The sequence below is a fragment of the Rhagoletis zephyria genome, unplaced genomic scaffold (genome assembly GCF_001687245.7).
Source record: "Rhagoletis zephyria isolate East Lansing unplaced genomic scaffold, Rhagoletis_zephyria_1.1 Rzeph_scaffold_00069, whole genome shotgun sequence".
Lineage (NCBI taxonomy): Eukaryota > Metazoa > Arthropoda > Insecta > Diptera > Tephritidae > Rhagoletis > Rhagoletis zephyria.
This window is the reverse complement of record NW_016157153.1, coordinates 223,770-245,401: the sequence shown is the minus strand read 5'-3', so window position 1 is coordinate 245,401 and position 21,632 is coordinate 223,770. Positions and strand designations below refer to the sequence as shown.

The window sequence follows — 21,632 nt, the reverse complement described above, 5'->3', positions numbered from 1 at the left end:
TCTGTATACATACTTTTTTTTCTTTTTTACTTTTTTACTCTTATTTTATGTTTCAGCTTCGCTAAAAGCACTTCTACCAACCCTTAGCTTACCAAATTTACGCCAAGTGATAAAATTTTGCAATTTAAATTCATTTTCAATAATGTAAATAACGATTCGTGTTGAATCGAAAATCGCCTCATCTGAATAGGATGGCAACTTTTTTACTTTCAACTTCTCATTCAACTTCGTATTCAACTTTTGTTGCCTGTAAAATCGCCTCGTGCGAATGCGAAGATTCAAATATGTATCTGAATTCGTCAATTTTGTTTGATAAGCTTTGAGCATTCAAATTACAGACTTTTATTCCGTCCCTTTTGTTTGCCTAAAATGCGAATCATATTGAATGTATTGTCTCTGGAACGACAGCAATCTTCAAATTTCAGAGATATTAGTACTGAAAGAGCGCACTCCGCCTCTCAAGAGAAACTGCATGTGCAGACGAAGAAGAGTAAGGTTGAAGGCAGATTTTATGTCACATATGTAAGGAGAGACAGTAGAAAGGGACGAATCGGGGAGATAGAAAAAAATATAAACATATTTAACATACCTAATTACTAATATTAAAAACATAAGAAACATATACATATATATTGAGTGCCACAAATTAACGCTCACGAAACAGTCGCTGCAATCCGACGAAGAACTTCATTGCTGGATACTTGCACTGCATTGCTGTTGGGACGAACTCGTACATAGACATTGCCGCGCCGACCTCAAACACCTTTCGAACTGTAAAACAATGACTCGATTCTATTCTACGCATATCTATAATACGGGTATCGAATTTCCAGCAAATCGGACCATAAATAACATTTTTTTGGAATAGATCTGTATCTGGTCCACCTATCAGAAAAAATATTATATATGTTGGCTGGGTTAACAGCTACGTAATAAGCTACGTACGTGCCAAATTTCAAGCAAATTGGACCATGAATAAGACTTTCGAATAGATCGGTCTCTGGCCCACTTAACGGAAAAAATGGATCCTATATGCTAACTTAGGCAAAAGGCTACCAACGAACCAAATGCATTTTTTTTAGCGTAGCTCGACCCCTGCGCTACATATCGGAAAAATTAAAACTTTGTGCACTCCTTCTTCTAAACACCTTTCTGAAAAAGCATCACCCATTCGAATCGGTTATGAAGCATAGGAGAAAATTGTTCCCAATTGATTCATGCTCCTACGAATTTCACAAGTATCCAAAATTTTCCAAGCTTTCGTCGAAAAAAATTCAAATTTTTCGCATTCTTCCGTATTTTTCCGAGTTTTCCACTTTGAATTTTTTCCCCCTCGATTGCTATTCCGAAGGGCTTGCACACGAAATTCCATATAAAAAACTAAATTTTCGATTTTTCCAATTTCCCGACTTTTCCGGAGGGTTTTCCCAAAATTTTCTTTCGTAAAAACGTTCTCCTGGCAATTACGAACAACTATAAAAAAATTTAGCCAAATTGGACCGTTCTAAATTGATGAATTAGTATAAATCTTCCACGCCATTTTTATATTTATATAGAGAACGATGCAACGAAACAAAGGTGGCGCCTGCCGCGGACCGCTAATCCTCTCTTTCTCGATTTAACAGCATCCACCCTTTCGCTGACGTCACATTATTTTTTCGCACTAGTGATGAATGTTAAATATTCATATTGTACCTGATTGCCGAAAAGTTGTACCTTAAAGTAGATACACGTACCTAAACAGTAAACATATGTATGTGCATATATTTTTGATAGTTGGTGGACTACATCTTCCTTCTGTACCATAACAACTTTTAGACTTACATGGAACAATATTTTACTACGTTCCAAATGTACCTAAAATAATGTGATTTACCGAATGTACGTTGAAAGTTAAGAAGCTGAAGAGTAGGTACATTCAACCTAGTTGTACATCACTATTTTCCACCACTTATTCGCTTCTTCCTCTTCTTCTTGAAAATTATTCTTTACACTCTCATTCTCATAATAATGTGACGTCACATCCAGTTGCTCTCAGCTCGATTGGCGCAATCTTGTATTCTATCATTCTTGTATATACTAGATGTAAGGCATCGGTATTTTACGTCTACGTTTACACAAATGTATAGAATTATATCAAACTATAACAAATTTGGAGTATAATAAATATATATTATTAACAATAATGCAGCTTTTTCCATTATTTTTAAGATTCAGTGATTTTAAATTTTGTTCCGACAGCATAAACTCGTCGTAGATTATCTGTACGAATCTTCATTACGAACGGATTAAATGAAGGCTCTCTACGAATTTCGAATTTACTTGCGTAGCCATCGGATTCTGTGATAGCACTTTCGTAGATTTCACGAAAATCGAAGCTACAATGGATTCTGCGATGGCCCTGCATATCTTACCTTTTTATTCAACTTCTGGTCCTTTTATCTCAGTTTTTTATTCGATGGTTTAACAAAGGGATTGAAATAAATCGCTAACAAACATAATTCTGAATGTAAAAGAATTTCTTTAGTTTCAACGAAGTTATGGACATATTAAGTGTAAAATTGTCACTGTAGTAAATTTTCGCTATATAAAACCACTTGCACATCCATTTAAGAAGAAAATAACCAAACGAACGAAATTTTAAAATATCTCGAAAACCGTTCATTTTAACAATTACCATCATACTATTTGGATTCAGGGGAAAATTCTACATAAGATTGATGTGTCGAACGCCGTGGTTAAGAAAATTTTCTAAAACTTGTAAGTTAATTAAATGAAAAATTAGGCCAATTTTTGCTATACAATAACCACTTTCACTCGTACTAAAAATAAAAATAAAAAAACAAGCGGTGCAGCCGCTTGAAGTTAAAGATACGAACTATAGATTTCGTAAGTTTCATATTTATATCTAGTAATTCATTTCGTAACCTGAATATGGCGAATATAAAAATTTCGCAACTTCCAGCTAATGTTTCTTTTATATGGAGTGAGCTGGTCGGGTCGACTCGTAGCTGTGTTTCGTCTATGATACACACACTTAATTTCTGAGTAACATAAGCTGCTTACTCAAAACAGTCAAAACACTAGAGCCGATTAGAGCATTAAAACTGTCATTTTTTCCCCTTCAAAATGCCGCCTCATGTGGATAGATATCTTAAAAAGGAAGCATTTTAGAGCTAAATTTGATAAAGCATAAAAATCGCGATTTTTAAAACTTTTTTTAGAGCTAAATTTGTTAAAGCATAAAAATTGCGATTTTTATAAATTTTTGATTCGGAAAGTCGGGCGTGTGTAAGAATTTAATTTTGCGTAAATTCGGTTCTTTGGGACCCTAAAGAAGAGTCTCTCAAAGTTATAGCAAAATCTAAAACGGGTCGGCGACTATTTTTTTTAGTTTTCAGACGCTTTCATATGGAACGACTCTTATATAATAAGTAGAAGATGCTTTTGATGTGGTGAAGTGTGCTTGTTCGTGATAGCGGGAAATACAAAAAATTATGAGCAACGAAATAAAGAGTCACCAAATAGAGAAATCAGAGAGCATACTTCTTTACATACTTTGTAATAATGGTGCGCTTAAAAGATGCAGCAATTTCCATTAAACTCCATGAAATATATATAGCATACAAAAATTCGTAATGTGTGAACGTGTAATAATCCATCAATTTATTTATTTATTTATCATACGCTTTAGTAGGTAGGTATACAAATATATTTTTCTTCGGCGGACGTAATATTACAACCTGGACCAGAGCAGAGGAGTAACATCACGTCCACTATGAATAACATGAAGTTAACATCTCGCCACAAACACACATCATGATCAGCGTTGCCGCGAGCTTCAAAAAAATGTATGAGTTGCCAAACACAAAAAGTATCAAAAGCAAACTAAACTGTTGCTTTGTTAAACTATTATTTAAAAAACAAATAATAAAAAAAAAATTTATAATTAAATCCATAGTTATAAAAAAATTGTATTTCTTGCTTCTGCCTGCTTATTTGCATAATGAAGAACAAACTTATAGGGCCCCCAAACCACACAAAATCCTTGCGAAACCCGAGACTTGTACAAGTAAATATTGTGGAAATTACTACAGCTTAAAATTGCGCAAACCTTATTTTGAAGAAACGTTGCTCAAGTAAATATGTGCAAGAAATATGAATGTGCGTTGCATATTTTGATAGCTTCAGCTTTAAAACGTAAAAAACTTAAATAAATAAAAAGTATTTTTTTCTACGCTTTTTTCAAAACTAGACTAAAAATTTCGCAGTTGTCGCCATACACAGCACAAATTATTGTACAATAACACAAGCTTGAGCAAAATATCAAAATAATTTTTATTTTAGCGCAATAACTGTGCAATTTAGTACAAACGACCCCATACATCCCACAAACGTCCGTCGCAAGCCCGATATTGCGTAATGTTTTTGTGTGGTTTAGGGACCCTATAACAGTGGCGTGTGCAAAGAAACTCCGGGTCGTGATTCCCTTATAAGAGTTACCAAATCAACTTATAAATATCTATATATAAATTGTGGGACATTAAATAACAAGAAAAAAAATATTTGCCTTTATACTAGTAATACTATTCCTAGTTTTCAAAAATTCATTTCTGCCAGCCGAAAGTATCAAAATACGGCATTTGGGAACCAAAAAGTATCAGATATTACAGTTTAGAAAAAAAAAGTATTAAAAAAAAAAAATTGTATCAAAACGGCAACGCTGATCGTGATGGAAAACGAAGCACATCTTGTCGTCATAGCGATGATGGAATTAACAGCGTAAGCCGAGGGAAAATACTCCTAAACTAACAGAGGCAGCGCCGCTTGTGATACCCTTGCTTACCTCACCGCTCGTGCCATAAATTCAAATTGGTTCGATAGTCGACATGCGTCTTCTGTATACTGTTTATTCAGTGGTATTACTAAGTGATCGTGTTTATGTGTTGTGTTTGGCGTGTTTCCAGGTTCCGTTATCTTTACTTGAGTGGAAAAATCTGAGAGCTTAGTGTAAAATAAGTAAAGCATACAATTGGAAAAGCCTTAATCTGGCGTGGTTACTTTTAATTGTGTTTGGATTTAACCTTTTGTGAGAGTAAGTTTATGTGTTAAAATTACTTCAAATTTATTTTCATTATATTCAAAGTAGAAATACTGTCCATTTGAATAGAAATGCCACGCGGAACTCATTTGACCCTTGAAGAACGTCCGAGAAATTGCTCAAAAAGTTGACAGGGACAAAAAAACAGTAATGTCCTTTTTAAAAACCCCAAGTAAATATGGCACTATAAAGAGAAAAGGACGTACTGCAAAGGTGGATTAAAGAGCGAAGCGGCAAATTAAACGATTAGCAGTTAATAAGCAGTTATCACCAAGAAATATAAAACTGCAATTAAATCTTCCAGTGTCCACCAGAAGAGTTCAACAAATTTTAAATGCGGAAAATAACCTTAAATACACTAAGCGTGTTCCGCAACCTAGGTTACTACAGCATCATATAACCGCTCGTTTACGATTCGCTGAAAAACACATGTTTTGGGATGAGGAGTGGAAGCCCGTGGTTTTCAGTGATGAAAAAAATATTTAATATGGATGGTCCCGATGGTTTTCAAAAATATTGGAGCGATATTCGACGAAAGCGAGAAACTCGGCATTCCAGAAATTTTCAAGGTGGATCACTGATGGTATGGGCGACATTTGGATATAATGGACCAAGCCCCATTTGCTTTATTAGCCATAAAATGGACGCAGCGGCTTATATTTTTGTGACGAATCTTGGATATTCCAGAAGGACAACGCCGCTATCCATAATGCGGGAGCAATAAAATATTTTTTTCTGAAAAAAACTTACGTGTTATAGAATGGCCGGCTATCAGCCCAGATCTTAATCCCCTAGAGAACAATTAGGAATTTTATCTCAACGTGTCTATCCTGGTGGTCGACAATTTGAGTCCTTAAAGGAGCTAAAGGCTTGCATTCAAACTGATTGGAAAATATTCCACTTTCCACCTTTCGTTCTTTGATTGACTCAACGCCGAGACGCATTACTGCCACCATCTTAGCCAAAGGTGGCCAAATAAATTATTAGACTAATATTTTTTTCTATCTCTGCCATTGTCCCGCCCTGGTCAACACGCGCAACCGATTCTTCAACAAGTACTTTCTAGATTGTTTAGCCGATTTGAACTCGGCGAACGTCCTCGACTTTTTGTGCTATATAAAACGCACTCGGTGGTTCAATAACTAAGGAAGGGAAAGAAACAAATGGCTTCGGCCAATGGTATCACAACGGGCTTTTCCAGCCCACGTGTGCTCCGCGCTCTGCGCGGGGCTGCCACTCCAACCTAACCTAACCTAACCTAACCTAACCTAATATTTTTTTTCAAGTTAATACAATTCCCATATCGTCGCCTGGGTAAAAGATTGTCGTAAGCGCAGTTATGACGATTTTTAGTGCTAGATGCAGTTATATATTTTGAAATAAGGTCTTTCGATTGGTGTTATCAGTTTTTAGAGATCTCTTTTAGTTTCCGAGATATTCACTAAAATTTTTGGTAATTTAGTAAACATTTAGTTAGTGATGTAGTCATATTAAACTAATCAATATCTTAAAAATGGATATCTCCTTTAGTTTCCGAGATATTGAGTAAAAAGTGTCGTTAATTTAGGAGAAATTTTGATCATATTTTTTCGTATATCATACAAAGTGGCTGCCAAATTGTGGACAAATGACGCTTACGACAATATTTTACTATAGCAAATCCCTCATAAACTCAAAACTAATTAACAATAGACATTAAAATTAAATAATTTAAGAATTATTTTAGTAACATTTTAGAAACTTTGGAGAAAATCTATGTTCGCGTTTTTGAGAAATTGCATTCCAAACTTCAAACGCGATTTTCCACAACTTGCCGAAATTAACATACGACAATCTTTTACCCAGGCGACGATATGTGATTTTACTTTGTATGCTTTACTCTTTTCGTTCTAGCCACAATGAATTTTAAGGCTTTTTTTTTATGTAGTATCTATTTATCTTTTTTATAAGTTTTGTTGAACTGTGTTGAATATTCTTCGAATTTTATGAAAATAAAAAAAAGTAAATAAATCTTATTGTTTTTATAATATGAGTTCAATGGTTGTATGCTATACTTAGTTCGTGAAGTGTATCAAGTTACATACATAATGACAGTACGAATGGGAATTACTTTAGATTTCCATTTTGATTGCCAGTATACAGCTCTCAAGAAAACGGTAAAAAAATTGTCATTATTTCGTGTGTGTGTCTAAGGATTTTTCGCAGCCTGTTGCCTCACTATTTTCTCAAGAAATAATGGAACGGGCATATATTTCGGTTGCAATCATGGGTTGCCTTGTACTCTTTTTTCACAAAAAACTTAAGAACTGCGTACTGCCTTAGGGAAATTTTACTCAAGAAAATTTCTTAGCCATTTATATGGAGTTTTTCCTTTTCTTGAGAGCGGCATACTGGCCTTAAAGTTACCTAATGACAGTACAAATGAAAGTTCCTACGATTGATTTCGCGTGTTATTCTATTCATTATAATAGTTGTAAAATAAGTGGAATTTTAGACTAAAAACACGAAAATAAAATTATAGTTTAGAAAATTAAAAACTCGCTTTTATTACAGTGTAAACTAAAAAGTAAAAAATTATTTATAGAAATACAGATTTGTTTTAAGAGGAATAGGAAGATCCCTAACTTGCTTTAATTAAATTTTTAAAACCAACCTAAAAGAGGATTAAAGTAATAGACAATACAAATAATTTTACCGGAAAACAAAGCGTGGGGTGCTTCTTAGATTTTATTTATTTATTTACTTATTTATTTATATTTCAGTCAATGAATACATAGTGACTATAGGGCTGGGAACTTCATTCGGATTTTTCAACTATCCGGATAAACCGAATATTTGAATATCCGGATACCTAAATGAAAATTCGGTTACTCTGGAAGCTAAGATAATATCGGCTATCCGAATATCCGGATTTTTCGTTATCAAAAAGATTTTTCAATTCCCAATACCAGTCGCTCATAAATGTGTAGTAACAAGTTTTCTATTTCTACGCACAAAATTGTTTGTATACATTTTTAAATTTCCAACATTCTACTTTGGAATTTCAAAGGCTTCTACAAACGAATTAAAAAGATCAAGAAACAAATTTATGCATATAGAAAACTTGCTACTTCATATGCATGAGCGCATGGTATTGGGAAATTAAAGTATAGTTTCGTAAAAAAAAATTGACCGCCAAAGTTTTTTCATCGCATATCATGGACGGAGTAATGAAAGCTGTTATGATACTTTTGGCCGTGGTGAATGCTTTACCAAATTGTAGCATTTCCTTAAAAGTCATGAAAAGAATAGTGCCATTTGTTTATATTGTGTTAAAACGATACAAAACAAAGGGTTAACTTCAAGTCCGTCAAGAGCTAATTCACTCTATCGTGTGCATATTGGAATTCACTAATATTAATATTGTCCATCAGTTTGTTGATTTTTTTTTNCTTTTGGAAAGAATAGTGCCATTTGTTTATATTGTGTTAAAACGATACAAAACAAAGNAAAAAAGTCATGAAAAGAATAGTGCCATTTGTTTATATTGTGTTAAAACGATACAAAACAAAGGGTTAACTTCAAGTCCGTCAAGAGCTAATTCACTCTATCGTGTGCATATTGGAATTCACTAATATTAATATTGTCCATCAGTTTGTTGATTTTTTTTTTTGGATATCCGAAAATACGAATATTAATCGGATCTTCGTAAATCCGGATATCTGAATAACTGCACAAACGAATATTAACCGGATATCCATACTATCCGGATTTTATTCGGGTCAACGGATAATCCGCATGGATATCCGGATATTCGAATATGCGGATAGTCCCACCCCTAAGTGACTAAATAAGCTTAAAAATACAACTTTAATTTAAGTTGGTGATCAACTAATTAATGAATTTAAGTAATCGAGGCTATGTTTTTTTAAACGACTCCAGGAAGTGACAGATCTGTTTCCACCGTTTGGTTTATTTTATTGATTTCCCTGAAGGCTCGCCTAATAGGTGCATTCAAAGCATAATCCGACTTTGCGGATTGCACGTAAAAGAAGTCAGAACGCCGTCAATTTCTTACAGAAATGTTGAGCGGTATTCTTCGCAGAATTTCTGAGCAATCGACAATATTAGTTATAACATTCAAGATAAACGAGCAGGATAGGCAATTTCTCCTATCTTCAAGCAAATCAAGATTTAAAAGTAAGCAACGTGACTTATAGGAAGGCATTGGCTCCGTTAAGTTGAATACCTTAGCGCAGACTTACGCAGATATACGTCGTATGAAAAGGTCGCCAAATAATTGCGGCATATTCTAGACGGGACCTGACAAAAGCAATATAACGTTTTTTAAGAGTGTACGGGTCAGAAAAATCAGAACTGTTACGACGCACGAAAGCCCACGCGGAATCGGAATTTGCAACAATGAAGTTAATATGAGTATTATATGTGAGTTTTGAATCAAAATAAACCCCTAGGTCTTTGACTTGATCTACAAATTTCAGTTTAGTGCCTGCAATGGTATAAGATGTGCTTACTGTATTCGTCTTTCTAGAATAAACCATATGAGAACATTTTTCAGTATTTAAGAAGAGTTGATTTCTTTAACACCAAAAGTTAACTCTATCTAGATCAGATTGAAGAGAATCAGAATCCCCGGGTCGCGTTACAGCCGAATAAACTTTGAGATCGTCAGCGTATAGAAGAAATTTGGAGAATAAGAAACACGAGCTTATGTCATTGATAAAAATTATAAATAAAAGAGGTCCACGGATACTACCCTGAGGGACCCCAGAACTTGCGTGAAAAGAACGCGATGTTGTGTCATCGATTTGCACCCTACAGTACCTCCCCGATAGATAGGATCTGATCCATTCAAGGAAGACGGAGTGAAAACCCATGTACGCAAATTTACTAATTAAGATTTTATGGGACACCCTACCGAATGCCTTGGCAAAATCAGTATATACTGTATCAATTTGATACCCAGCGTCGAAGCTTCTAATGCAGTCCTCCGTAAAAGTAGCAAGATTAGACATCGTGGATCTCCCCTTATCGAAACCGTGCTGATTCAGACATATTACGTTTTGAATTGCAAAAGCAATTTTATCCTTGATAATGCTTTCGAAAAATTTAGTAACCGTTGTCAATTAAGCAATCGGTCTGTAATTCGAAATATCACTTTTGTTTCCATTTTTGAAAATAGGCGTAATATAATAGTCCGGTCAATTTAGACATTCGAGGTTACAAAAATTCCCACCCAGCTGAAAATTTAGGATTGTTCAAAACACCATCATAAATTAAATCTAAAAAGTCCTCATCGATCCGATACCTGGAAAAATAGTTACTCGGGGTCAAAGGTCACAAAAACGGGGTTTTCACGATTTTCAGCAAAACGGTAAGTTCATCATAAAATTAGTTTAGACAAAAATTGTAGATCAGATAATTATCTTTATAAAATGTCAATATACTTTTTTTTCCTAAGAGCCACCGTTTCCGAGATATAACGATTCAAAAAGTTGGAAGAGTTGTAATCGGCATAATATGTATAAGCACAACAAAGGTGGCGTGGAAACGTGTGCATACTACATAAAAATATTTAACAAAAAAAAATAAAAAATTTTGAACGAAATCGTAGTAATGAGATTTTTAACTTTGTTCAAAGATTGGTATAAGAAAAACTTGAATAACTGAACCTAAACTCTTCCGATTTAGACTTGTGAGGTATCATTGGAAAGGTATTTTCTCACCCTTTTTATTTCTTTGCTAATAAGCTCATTCAAAGGATGAAAGAGAAAGGTAGCATGAACGAACATCATTCAAAGTTGAACTAAGATATGTTGGTATTTGAATAAAAAAAATGTGACTCGAATGACTTTTTTTTGCACATAAATAAAAATAGTTGGAAAATACCTTTCTGCCAAGATCCCATAAGTCTAAATCAGAAAAGTTTTGGCCCAGTTATTTAAGTTTTTCTTAAATGAATCATTGAAAAAAGAAAAAAAACAACATCAAACATCTCATTATTACGATTACGTTGAAAAGATGTTAACGTTAATGTTGATCCTTATGTTAAAAAAAAAAACAAGTAAGAAAGTCTAAGTTCGGGCGGAGCCGAATATTAAATACCCGGCGCAAATATTAACTATATGTTTTTCATAAGCTTTCCGAAAGCTACCGCTACATGGTAAGCCGGGCTGTATCAATTTTGAGTAAATTAGCTTCCTTAAATTTTGAAATATTGATAATATGAAAAGCTCCGTAATTTTAGTCCGATTTCAATAATTTTCAACGGTTTGCTTTTATGTGGCAAGCACAATAACCATACCGGGTTTGGTACAAATTAGTAGAACGGTAACCGAGATACATATATGTGATCATAAATGGGCGGTGCCACGCCCATTTTCCAAAATTTTATCATAAACGTATTTCTTGGTAAAGAATTGTTGCAAGCGTCAATTTTGAATAAATTAGCTTTAATATTTACTGATTTATCGAAGATTTCGTATTTCTCTAAATTACCCTTATATGGAATGTGGGCGTGGTTATTGCCATTTGGTATGCTGTACCAAGGCCAACAACTGTGCCAAGTTTGAAAGCAATCGGTGCAGCGGTTGCCAAGATATACACATGTAACCATAACTGGGCGTGGCTACGCCCGTTTTTCAAAAATTTATAATATTATTATTTTTCGTTTACAAATCATTGTAAATGTCAATGTTGAGTGAATAATCTTCGCAGTTTTCGTATTTTGAAAATTACCGTTATATGGGAGGTAGGCGTGGTTATTGTCCGATTTTGCCCATTTTCAATACCATCCGTCCTACGCCCGAAAGAAGTACACGTACCAAGTTTCGTTAAGATATCTTAATTTTTACTCGAGTTATCGTGTGCACAGACGGGCGGACGGACAGACAGTCACCGCTTAATCGATTTCTCTTTTCATCCTATATATATATAAATGGTGTGAAAAATGTATAGTAATTCATCAATTGGGAACGGTTGGGCCGATTTAGCTAATTTTTTTTTTCAGTTGCTCGTAATTGCCAGGAGAAGGTTTTTAAGAAAGAAAATTTTGGGAAAACCCTCCGGTGGACCAGGGACCGATCTATTCGAAAAAATCGTAGTTATGGTCCGATTTGCTTAAAATTTGGTACGTAGTTAGCTTTTTGCCTAGATTAGCATATAAGATTCTTTTTTTCCGGGTAGTTTTTCTTCTTCTTCTTATCCGCCATGTTAGCTATCTGACAGAAAACGTGTTTCGTATTTTTTGTTGTACCAACTTTTTCAAAAAAAGGTTCAGCTTTAGACGTTGAAAAAATAAAACATAGGAAAGCCAAACATATAAGTAGAGAATTTGTGTAATATTTTTAAATCATTTTCTTCATAACTGCTGCTTCCGTGGATATTGCAACACACGGAATAGATGTAATAATGCAGCTATTGGAGCCACCTCATACCACAGAATTTATCGGCCGCCAATTTAAATAGTAGGGCTCGCTTGAAATATGTACATGAAGATGTATGGAGGTGCGCACACTACACCAACTTAATCGCTCAGACCGATTAGTTGTGGTGCAATGGAAAGACTAGCAAGCCCAACTAAATCGGCGGCCGATAAAGTCCGTGGTGTGCGATGGATCTAAAATATTTTAAACAAGAAATATTGCAGTCACATTTTCGATTTTAGGATTTTTATTCATGTGATTAGCAGTGGCAAGAATGTATGTATTAAATACGTATATCTATATATATAAAAATGGTGTGAAAAATGTATAGTAATTCATCAATTGAGAACGGTTGGACCGATTTGGCTTAAATTTTTTTTAGTTGTTTGTAATCGCCAGGAGAAGGTTTTTACGAAAGAAAATTTTGGGAAACCCCTCAGGGAAAGTCGGAAAATTGGAAACATCGAAAATTGATTTTTTTTTGTATGGAATTTTGTGTGCAATTCCTTCGAAATGGCATTCGAATGGAAAAATAGAAAATTCTAAGTGGAAAACTCGGAAAAATCCGGAAGAATACAAAAAAAATTTGAATTTTTTTCGACGAAAGCTTGGAAAATTTCGGATAATTGTGAAATTCATTGGGAGCTTTAATCAACAGGAACAATTTTCTCCTATGTTTCATAACTGATTCGAATGGGTGCTGCTTTTTTCGAAACGTGTTTAGAAGAAGGAGTGCACAAAGTTTAATTGGAAAAAAATTTGATGCAGCAAATGTTAACGCTATTTTTGACAGATCTTTTTGTGCTGATTACGAATGCGTAAGCAAAAAGTTACCATCAGCTCCAGATTTTAAGAAAAAACGAGGTCAAACTGTCAAAAAATCGAGTTTTTTGCAATATTTAAGAAGCTCTAGCAAAGAAACAAAGGGTGGTAGAACCTTCCACTTAGGCTTTGATTAAAGCAAGTTCCCGCACCTTTGCTTGATCTTTTAGGGCTGGTTTCTCTAACTCAACTTAACTTAGTTTAGCCACTTTTGGACTTAAGTCAAAAGTTAGCCTACGTTTTACACAGCTTATTCTTGAAGTGTTTATGGTTGAGTAGTGGAACTTTATACCGGCTTGGCAACTTCCATACAAGTCGAATTTTTATATTGCATATCTCTAGAATTGTTCTTGGTTATTACTAAAAATCGACAAATAAGAAAAGGTGCCGTGAATGTCAGAATAAATCGACCTGTTGAACCATTGAGTATATCGAACTCTCGTGTGTTGCGATTGGCCCAATGGATGTGATTTGCCAACATTAGTATGCGTTAAAGCTTCATTCGCATTCGGTTGAGTTGTGCAGTGGTAAATCTCAAATCACCACCTGGCGAAGTACCTTAAAAGCCAGTTTCATGAAATCAATTTAATGAAAATTTATTTTTTACATGAATTTAATATGGAACCTGGCAAAAAAAATAACTTTTCGCTTAAATTCTTTTCATGAAACGAAAGTCGTTTTCAGGTGTATTTTTTCTTAGGCTTTGTATAAAAAAAATACAAAAAAAGAAAAAACTGTATAAGGTTGATCGAATGAATGGCCGTCCTAGTCACCAGTTCCGAGTTTATTCGATTTTTGAGTATGAGGCTTTATGTTGGACAAAAGGGGGAGTATAAGGGACTAAAAATGAAGAAAATTAGCCTATAGTAACAGAAGTTACGGATTAAATTAACTGACGAAGACCTGCGTGCCAAACGAACTTTTCTCTCAAAGTTTAAATTGCTGGCAAATGTAAATAAAGATTAAAATTTAAAAACTATTTAATGCAACTAAAGTAAAATCTGTGGAAAATTAACAATAAAATACTTTTTTCACAAAATCTATAAAGGACCCTTTTATTTCTCAAAAACACCGGGGTAACAGTTATTCGTCGCCACGCTGAACATTCTGTGTTTTGATCGTAGTAGTATTTTTGATGCTCTTTCTTTGCAAATTATAAAATTTTAAAAACTTAGAAAATCAAAAAAATGGCGGCCATTTTTGGAAAAATCAAAAGTCAATTTTTTCAAAAACATAATCTTTTATTTCTTGAAAATTTGTTTGTGATTACTACTTAAAAAGGAGAACTTTTTCCAATAGCTTTGATGCCCGCTAAAACGCCTCGAAAGTCGTAAGAATTTTTTTTCTGAAAATAAGAAGACTCAATATTTTGGGTAGCAAAGTGCGGCTCTTTTTACTTTCTCTTTGCTTAGAACATTTTGGCTCTTTTTACTTTTTAAAATACATATTTGCTTGCTGGACATTCTCTTCCATTGTGTTGTTTTTTTATTTTATTCTTTTATATACACATACGCAAATTGAGATCAGAATATTACCCGCAATTGGAGAATGAAAATTAGCTTTCTGACTTAATGTTATTTGACGATATGATGGAACATTTGCAAAACTTGAATTTGTCTCTACAAGGAGAGNCTGGACATTCTCTTCCATTGTGTTGTTTTTTTATTTTATTCTTTTATATACACATACGCAAATTGAGATCAGAATATTACCCGCAATTGGAGAATGAAAATTAGCTTTCTGACTTAATGTTATTTGACGATATGATGGAACATTTGCAAAACTTGAATTTGTCTCTACAAGGAGAGAATAAAAATCTTTTTGATTTGTCGCAAATTATTTTAAGTTTTGAAGCTAAACTACGTCTTTTTATTTATGATCTCAAAAAAAGAACATTTCATCAATTTCCATGGCCAGAGAAAATATTGCACATGATTTAAAAGCAGACTTTGAAAAAAGATTTGCCGATTTGAAATTATTTAAGTGTACGTTTGCATACTTCATAAACCCTTTTTTATGTAACATAATTGAGGATTAATTTACAATACTCCTTTTTAAGAAAAGCGAAGAAGAGTTGGAGTTTTTGGAATTAAAAGAAGATAAGGCACTAGAAATGCAACATAAAGCTTTTCTATTGCTTGAATTCCGGCAGCAAGTACCAGATTTAAAATATCCGCTGTGGAGAACAGCTGCGTTCCGTATATTTTTCAATTTTTGGTACAACGTATAACTGTGAGTCTTTGTACTCTACAATGAAATTCGTAAAGTCAAAATACCGTTCACAATTAAATAGTTGCATTCGCGTACCTGATAATTATTGAAAGTTATAAAAACGATCAGCTTTTTGTGTTCGCGTACGCAAAAAACTTGCAAAGTAGGGGTAATTGAGAGAGCAAAATGACCCTTGATTTTGAGGGAAAGCTGCTAGTTTCTGCTGGAAAAAATTTTTGCCAACTTCAATTTGCCAATAAGAAAACAGCTGATCAAAAACAGCTGGTTGATATTTACGCAAATCCCTAAATTAAATTTGAAGGTTTGGAAGTTAAAATAGTAAAATGATTTAACTGATTAAACTTGTAGGAAGTAAGTCATTATTTTTTTAGTCAGTGAACTGTGTCAGGATAAGACTTCGGTATTCGTTTTCTTACGTTTTCAATTTTATGCTTTTGAATATAAATAAAATTTGTATCAGCTGTTCGTCTAACTTGCAAGTTTTTGCAAATTTTCTGATCGCCTACTATTTTGGATATTTTTCTCTTGTGAGAGAACAGATGACATTTCGCCAGAATTTTGTTGTTGGACCTTTTTTAGTTAAACGAACGTACCTATTGACCAACCAACATTTAACAGAACTGTTACGAACAGCTTTAACTGACGTAAAACCAGATTTTGAAAATTTGGCCATAGGGATCTTTTGAATTTTCTTTAATATCTATAAATAATATTAATAAAATTAATGTTTTTCATTTCTAATAATAATTTTATTTAAAAATAAAATTTTTGTTTTTGTTGGTTTTTGTGGCTCTTTGTGGCATTTAGAATTTACGTGTGGCTCATTTCGGCCTCGGCCTTGCCCACCCCTGATATATACATTCTGTTTTTTGATCTCAGTATCATTTTTGAAAATTTTAAAAACTTTGAAAATTAACAAAATGGCAGAAACTTTTGAAAAACAAAAAAAAAATATTTATGAAAATCGATTTTTTTTGGTTTTTCAAAAATTTCTGATTTGAATTTCTGAATTGATTTGACAAATTTGCTTTTTTCTGGGTTTTCAAAATTTTCTGCGATTTTGTCAATTTTCAAGGTTTTTAAAATTTTCAAATTTGTAAACAAAGATCATCAAAAATACTACCCAGGTCAAAAAACAGAATGTATATATGGATAATATATGACGGTACAATACCCAAAATACTGAGTCTTCTTATTTGCAGAAAAAAAAATCAATAATTTGATTTGATGATGATTTTTCCAAATATGGCCGCCATTTGGCTAATTTTCAAAATTTCTCATATTTTCAAAATATAGAGCAGCAAAAACTCTTTCAATTAAAAAAAACCGAATTGATTTTTGAAAAAACTAGAAAGATTTGAAGAAAAATTGTCAGCCGTTTTTCCCTAAAACTACACTTTGCCCTAAAATTTTCAGATGCTCGTAACTCAGCGAATTTTTTCTTCGCAAAACAAAAAAATACGTATCTCTTTATTTGCCCCAAAAACATGAAAAATCGTATTAAACTTGATTTCGAATTTTGAACCCATTCGCCCTGCATGGATTGAAATAGAATCAGCCAGTGTATACAAGAGCATGTACACTAGCGTGGGCCTAAAATCCGCTTTTTTAGAATTTTGATTGGTAATAGCAAAAATATGGTTCATTATCATAATAAATCGTCATTATCCTAGGCTCGCCCAAAGTTCAAGTACTAAAAATTTTTTTTTTTTTAGCTACCTTCGATTCTCTACAAAAAAGGTCCAAATACTACATTATGTAGGTCTAATACTTTCGAAGATTATTGCAATTTTAGTAAAAAAATGTATTAATTAATTTATTTATTAATTTTTATTTTTTGAGCATATTGAACTTTGATGGACTTGGGCGAGCCTAGGATATGGACCAAAAAATTCCAAATTTCACACAGATTTTTTTTAAAGCATAATGAATCATATTTTTTCTATTACCAATGAAAATTCTAAAAAAGCGGATTCTCGGCCAACGCTAATGTACACTTATGATCAGCTAATTAAGCCAGCAATATTTTGATCAATTTTGGCTATTTTTCTTTTGTTTATTTAATGTTTATTATTTTTCCATAAAAGTCGAGCTTATTATATAACAAACACCACATAAATCCACACCCCTATTGCGAATGTCGACTGGCAGTAGATAAACGACTATTAAGCGATTATCGATTATCGATGCTATTGCGAGTGTCGCTTAGTCGCTCAATTAGCGACTGTGAATACTTTTTAATCGCTCATCCTTCTATTGCTGTTTTTTAGTCGTTGGAGTTTGCGTTTATAAAATTTACATAAGAAAGTGGTACTATAATGGATAAAAAGTAAGTCAATTGAACTGGAAGTTGTAAAAAATTGTGAAATATACATATGCATGTATGTGTCTGAATTACAGATCAAAAATTATAAGCAACAAAAGGCAACTTGCGCGGTTGTTCGTACTGATGCAGGAGAGTGAAGACATAGGCAAAGGAATTTCCGGAAAGAGTAGGGTAGGAAGCTCCGCTTCTATTGGAAAAGATACATATACAATATTTCTTGTGCATATAACTCCGGCTACGCCATCCACAGTGTTTTTGCGCAGAACCAACATCAAAAGTTTATACAAAAAAACTGCATAATTTATTAATTGACTAGTGCTCGGAAATTTGAAATCTTTATTTTAAATTAAAGTTGAATTCTTTCAATACACTTGTTATGTTGTTATGTTAAAGTTTTTAAACTCGGGTCACGCGTTTGGACACAAAAACCCAACATCATTGTACAAAAAACTTAACCGTACCGTATTTCTTAAACTTCCATAAAGTTTATTAATGAGGAAAACAGCTTTTCCTGCAAATCATGTAAAGCCTAAAAACCGTGAAGCATCGGGAACGCAACTTCTATTCATAAAACTCACACATGTACATACACCTTCCAAGTCCAAGGGATCCGACGAATCTCGCAATTCCCTACTTGCTTTTGCCAACTCTACTAATCTATTAGCTTCCGCATCATCTTCCTCATCACTAAACCATATTTCAACTGTGTCCATTTTTTAAATTTTATAATAAAAGCAATTATTTTAAAAATGATGTAAATAAAACACTCAAGAAACAAATGTAAACAAACAAACAGCTGTTTACAATTCTGTCAACCATTCACAATAGTACAAATTTTTATCGATCAAGTTACACAATAGCAAAATAAAAGATGATCGACTCGATCGACAAATTTCTATTCTACTGCCAGTCGACACTCGCAATAGGGGCCCCAGATTTCAAAGCTTGTGCAAAAAATATGAAAAATCTGCAAAGTTTCAGCTAGATTTTCCACTTTTTATACAGATTTTTTTGAGTATGCAGTTTATTAGCCCATTAAATTCTGGGGTAAAAATTGTCGAATTTATTTTGTATGGAAAAAAATTTGTAATGCAGTCAGAAAAAAAATTATTAAAAATCAACGCGATTTTTTAGCAACTTAAGACTTGCACATTATTGCCCTAGAATTTAATGGGTTATTAAACTGCATACTCAAATTCTAAAAAATCTGAATAAAAAGTTGAAAATTTAGCTGAAACTTTGCGGATTTTTCATAATTTTTGCATAAAATTTGAAATCTGGATTCATATGGTGTTTGTTATATAAATAATGAGCTAGATTTTTATGGAAAAATAATATCTAAACATTAAATAAACGAAAGCAAAATAGCCGAAATTTATCAAAATGTTGCTGGCTTAATTAGCTGATCACAAGTGTACATATATTTTTTCTACACTACGTGTAAGCTTCAATGGTGATTTTGTTTCCACCAAAAAATTTCGCCATTTGAGAAAAGAATGGGGCAATCCTTTTTTTTCGTTTCTAAATTAAAGGCAAAGTTGTCAGAAAATTGTGTGTTCATTTCTTAAAATGTCAAGCAAAAAAAGGCACATTCTCTGCCCTGTGAAGCTTTGTCAGGGGAGATGGTTGCCTGAAAATCAGATGGTTGTTTAAAACGACAACACTATGAAATGCGTAAGCTAGACAAGGACAAGAAGGCAAAAACATGCCTTTTTGTGGGGTTGAGTGTAACATTAAACACAATTTGCACCGGCGATTGGAAAAATTTTTTGGAAGAAACGAAATCACTATAAGTTATCAATAATATACAAATCATCGGATCATAAGATTTAAAATATTTTGGTGCTGATTTCGAAAATTTCGACCCTTATACGATTTTCCCATTCTTTTATTTTCAGACATACCAGTGCCACAATAAATTACTTTCTGACTTTGTATTTTTGGGTTCGTGCAGTTTGTTGGCAACAGGTAAGAGGTTTATAAACTTCGTAATTAATTTAATTAATTGCAATTAAGAGGGAACACATAAACATTAATCCTTAATGCACAATTGGGGTATTCGCCTAAACGTGTGAACTTATGAAACACGGAAATTTTAATAGTTTACACACCAAATATCAAGATAAAGTAAAAATCAAAAATTATATATTTTTATAAATAAATTCTCTCATACATATCTTATTTACAATCGCATCGATTATTTGCCAAAGGGAATAAATCTACATTTTTCCGACATGCAGTTCAACAGCTCCTATAAACGAATTGAAACTGCATCGAAATTGTCATATCGAAAAAAATTAACACTTAACAACAGATTGGCGCTTACACATATATTAGTGTTGGGCCGAGCTTCTCCTCCGATTTGTGGTGTGCGCCTTGATGTTGTCACACAAAGAGGAGGGACCTACAGTTTTACGCCGACTCCGAAGAGAAGCTCGGAGGTTTGCCATTTCATGCAGAGTGGCGACCGCTGTTAAGAAAAATATGTTTCTATATTTTTTTGCGATGTTGCTTTGATCAAATCTTGAACCCAAGTACTGCGGAGTGGAAGCGCGTACCGCTTACCACCACAGCGGCCGCCAGACTTATTCGCTTTGGTAAATAACCGATTCAATAGCTTAATATTTTTGGTAACAATTATGGTAAGTTAGAGTTAAGTGTTTCTATTTCGAGTTTACACTTCGGAAGAGTTTAAACTAATTTTAAGTAATTTCTATTTATTGCTTCTTTCAAATATGAAACTAACAATAAGTATTTAAATGTTCTATAACATAAATATCGATGCCTGATTTAATATCCGCTGGCACCAAATTATTTCCACTACGGAACCATGAAATGTTGGACAAGTTAAAATCACATAGACAAATGATTTGATAAGAACCGTTTACATTTCTTAGTAAATTAATGATCATTGTCCAAATGTTTTGGGTAAGTATTTATATCGTTGCCCGGAGGTATATAAGATATTATGACTAACAATGATTTATCGTTAGAAAACTTAACATTAACGCATAATTGGTCTATCATACCATCAGCCACATTAAGACTCATATGATTATTGGACAAGTCAGCTCCTATAGCGAGGAAGACACCACCTCCCTTTTCATGACCAGTAGCGCAATAGGCGCGATCCTTACAATAGACGTTGTAGTAGCCATCGAAGTATTCATTTGAGGATATATTGTCGTTAAACCAAGTCTCATTGATTGCAATAAAATCATAATCACGCATTGATTTGCAACGATAACACTGAGATAATTTAGTACGTATGCCTCCCATATTCTAGTAGTTCCATAATCTTATATATAAAAATAAGTGCACGTTTTTGGTGTGACCTCATAACTTGAGAACGACTTCACTGAATTCAACCAAATTTATGTGGCATATTCGATCTATCATGCCGATGGTTTATGCGAAGTTTGCTCGAACTCGGAAAAGGGGGCGTGGCGCCTCTATTTTATATATAAAAATTAGTGAGTTAGCTTATAACTTGAGAACGCCTTCACCGAATTCAACGATATTTATATAGCTTATTCGGGCCATCATGCAGATATTTTATGTGGAGTTTGCCCAAATTTGGAAAAGGGGGCGTGGCGCCTCTATTTTATATATAAAAATTAGTGAGTTAGCTTATAACTTGAGAACGCCTTCACCGAATTCAACGATATTTATATAGCTTATTCGGGCCATCATGCAGATATTTTATGTGGAGTTTGCCCAAATTTGG

At 33.6% G+C, this 21,632-nt stretch overlaps 1 protein-coding gene across 1 annotated transcript in view; it reads left to right on the top strand.

The window, feature by feature from the left end:
* The window catches only part of LOC108371518 (dmX-like protein 2), a 335,739-nt gene extending 315,819 nt beyond the window's left edge, over positions 1-19,920 (top strand). The window contains exon 10 of the mRNA XM_017627101.1: positions 19,804-19,920. Coding sequence (XP_017482590.1) covers positions 19,804-19,920 — 117 coding nt within the window. The remainder of the gene's footprint in view (positions 1-19,803) is intronic.
* Positions 19,921-21,632: the final 1,712 nt, after the last annotated feature.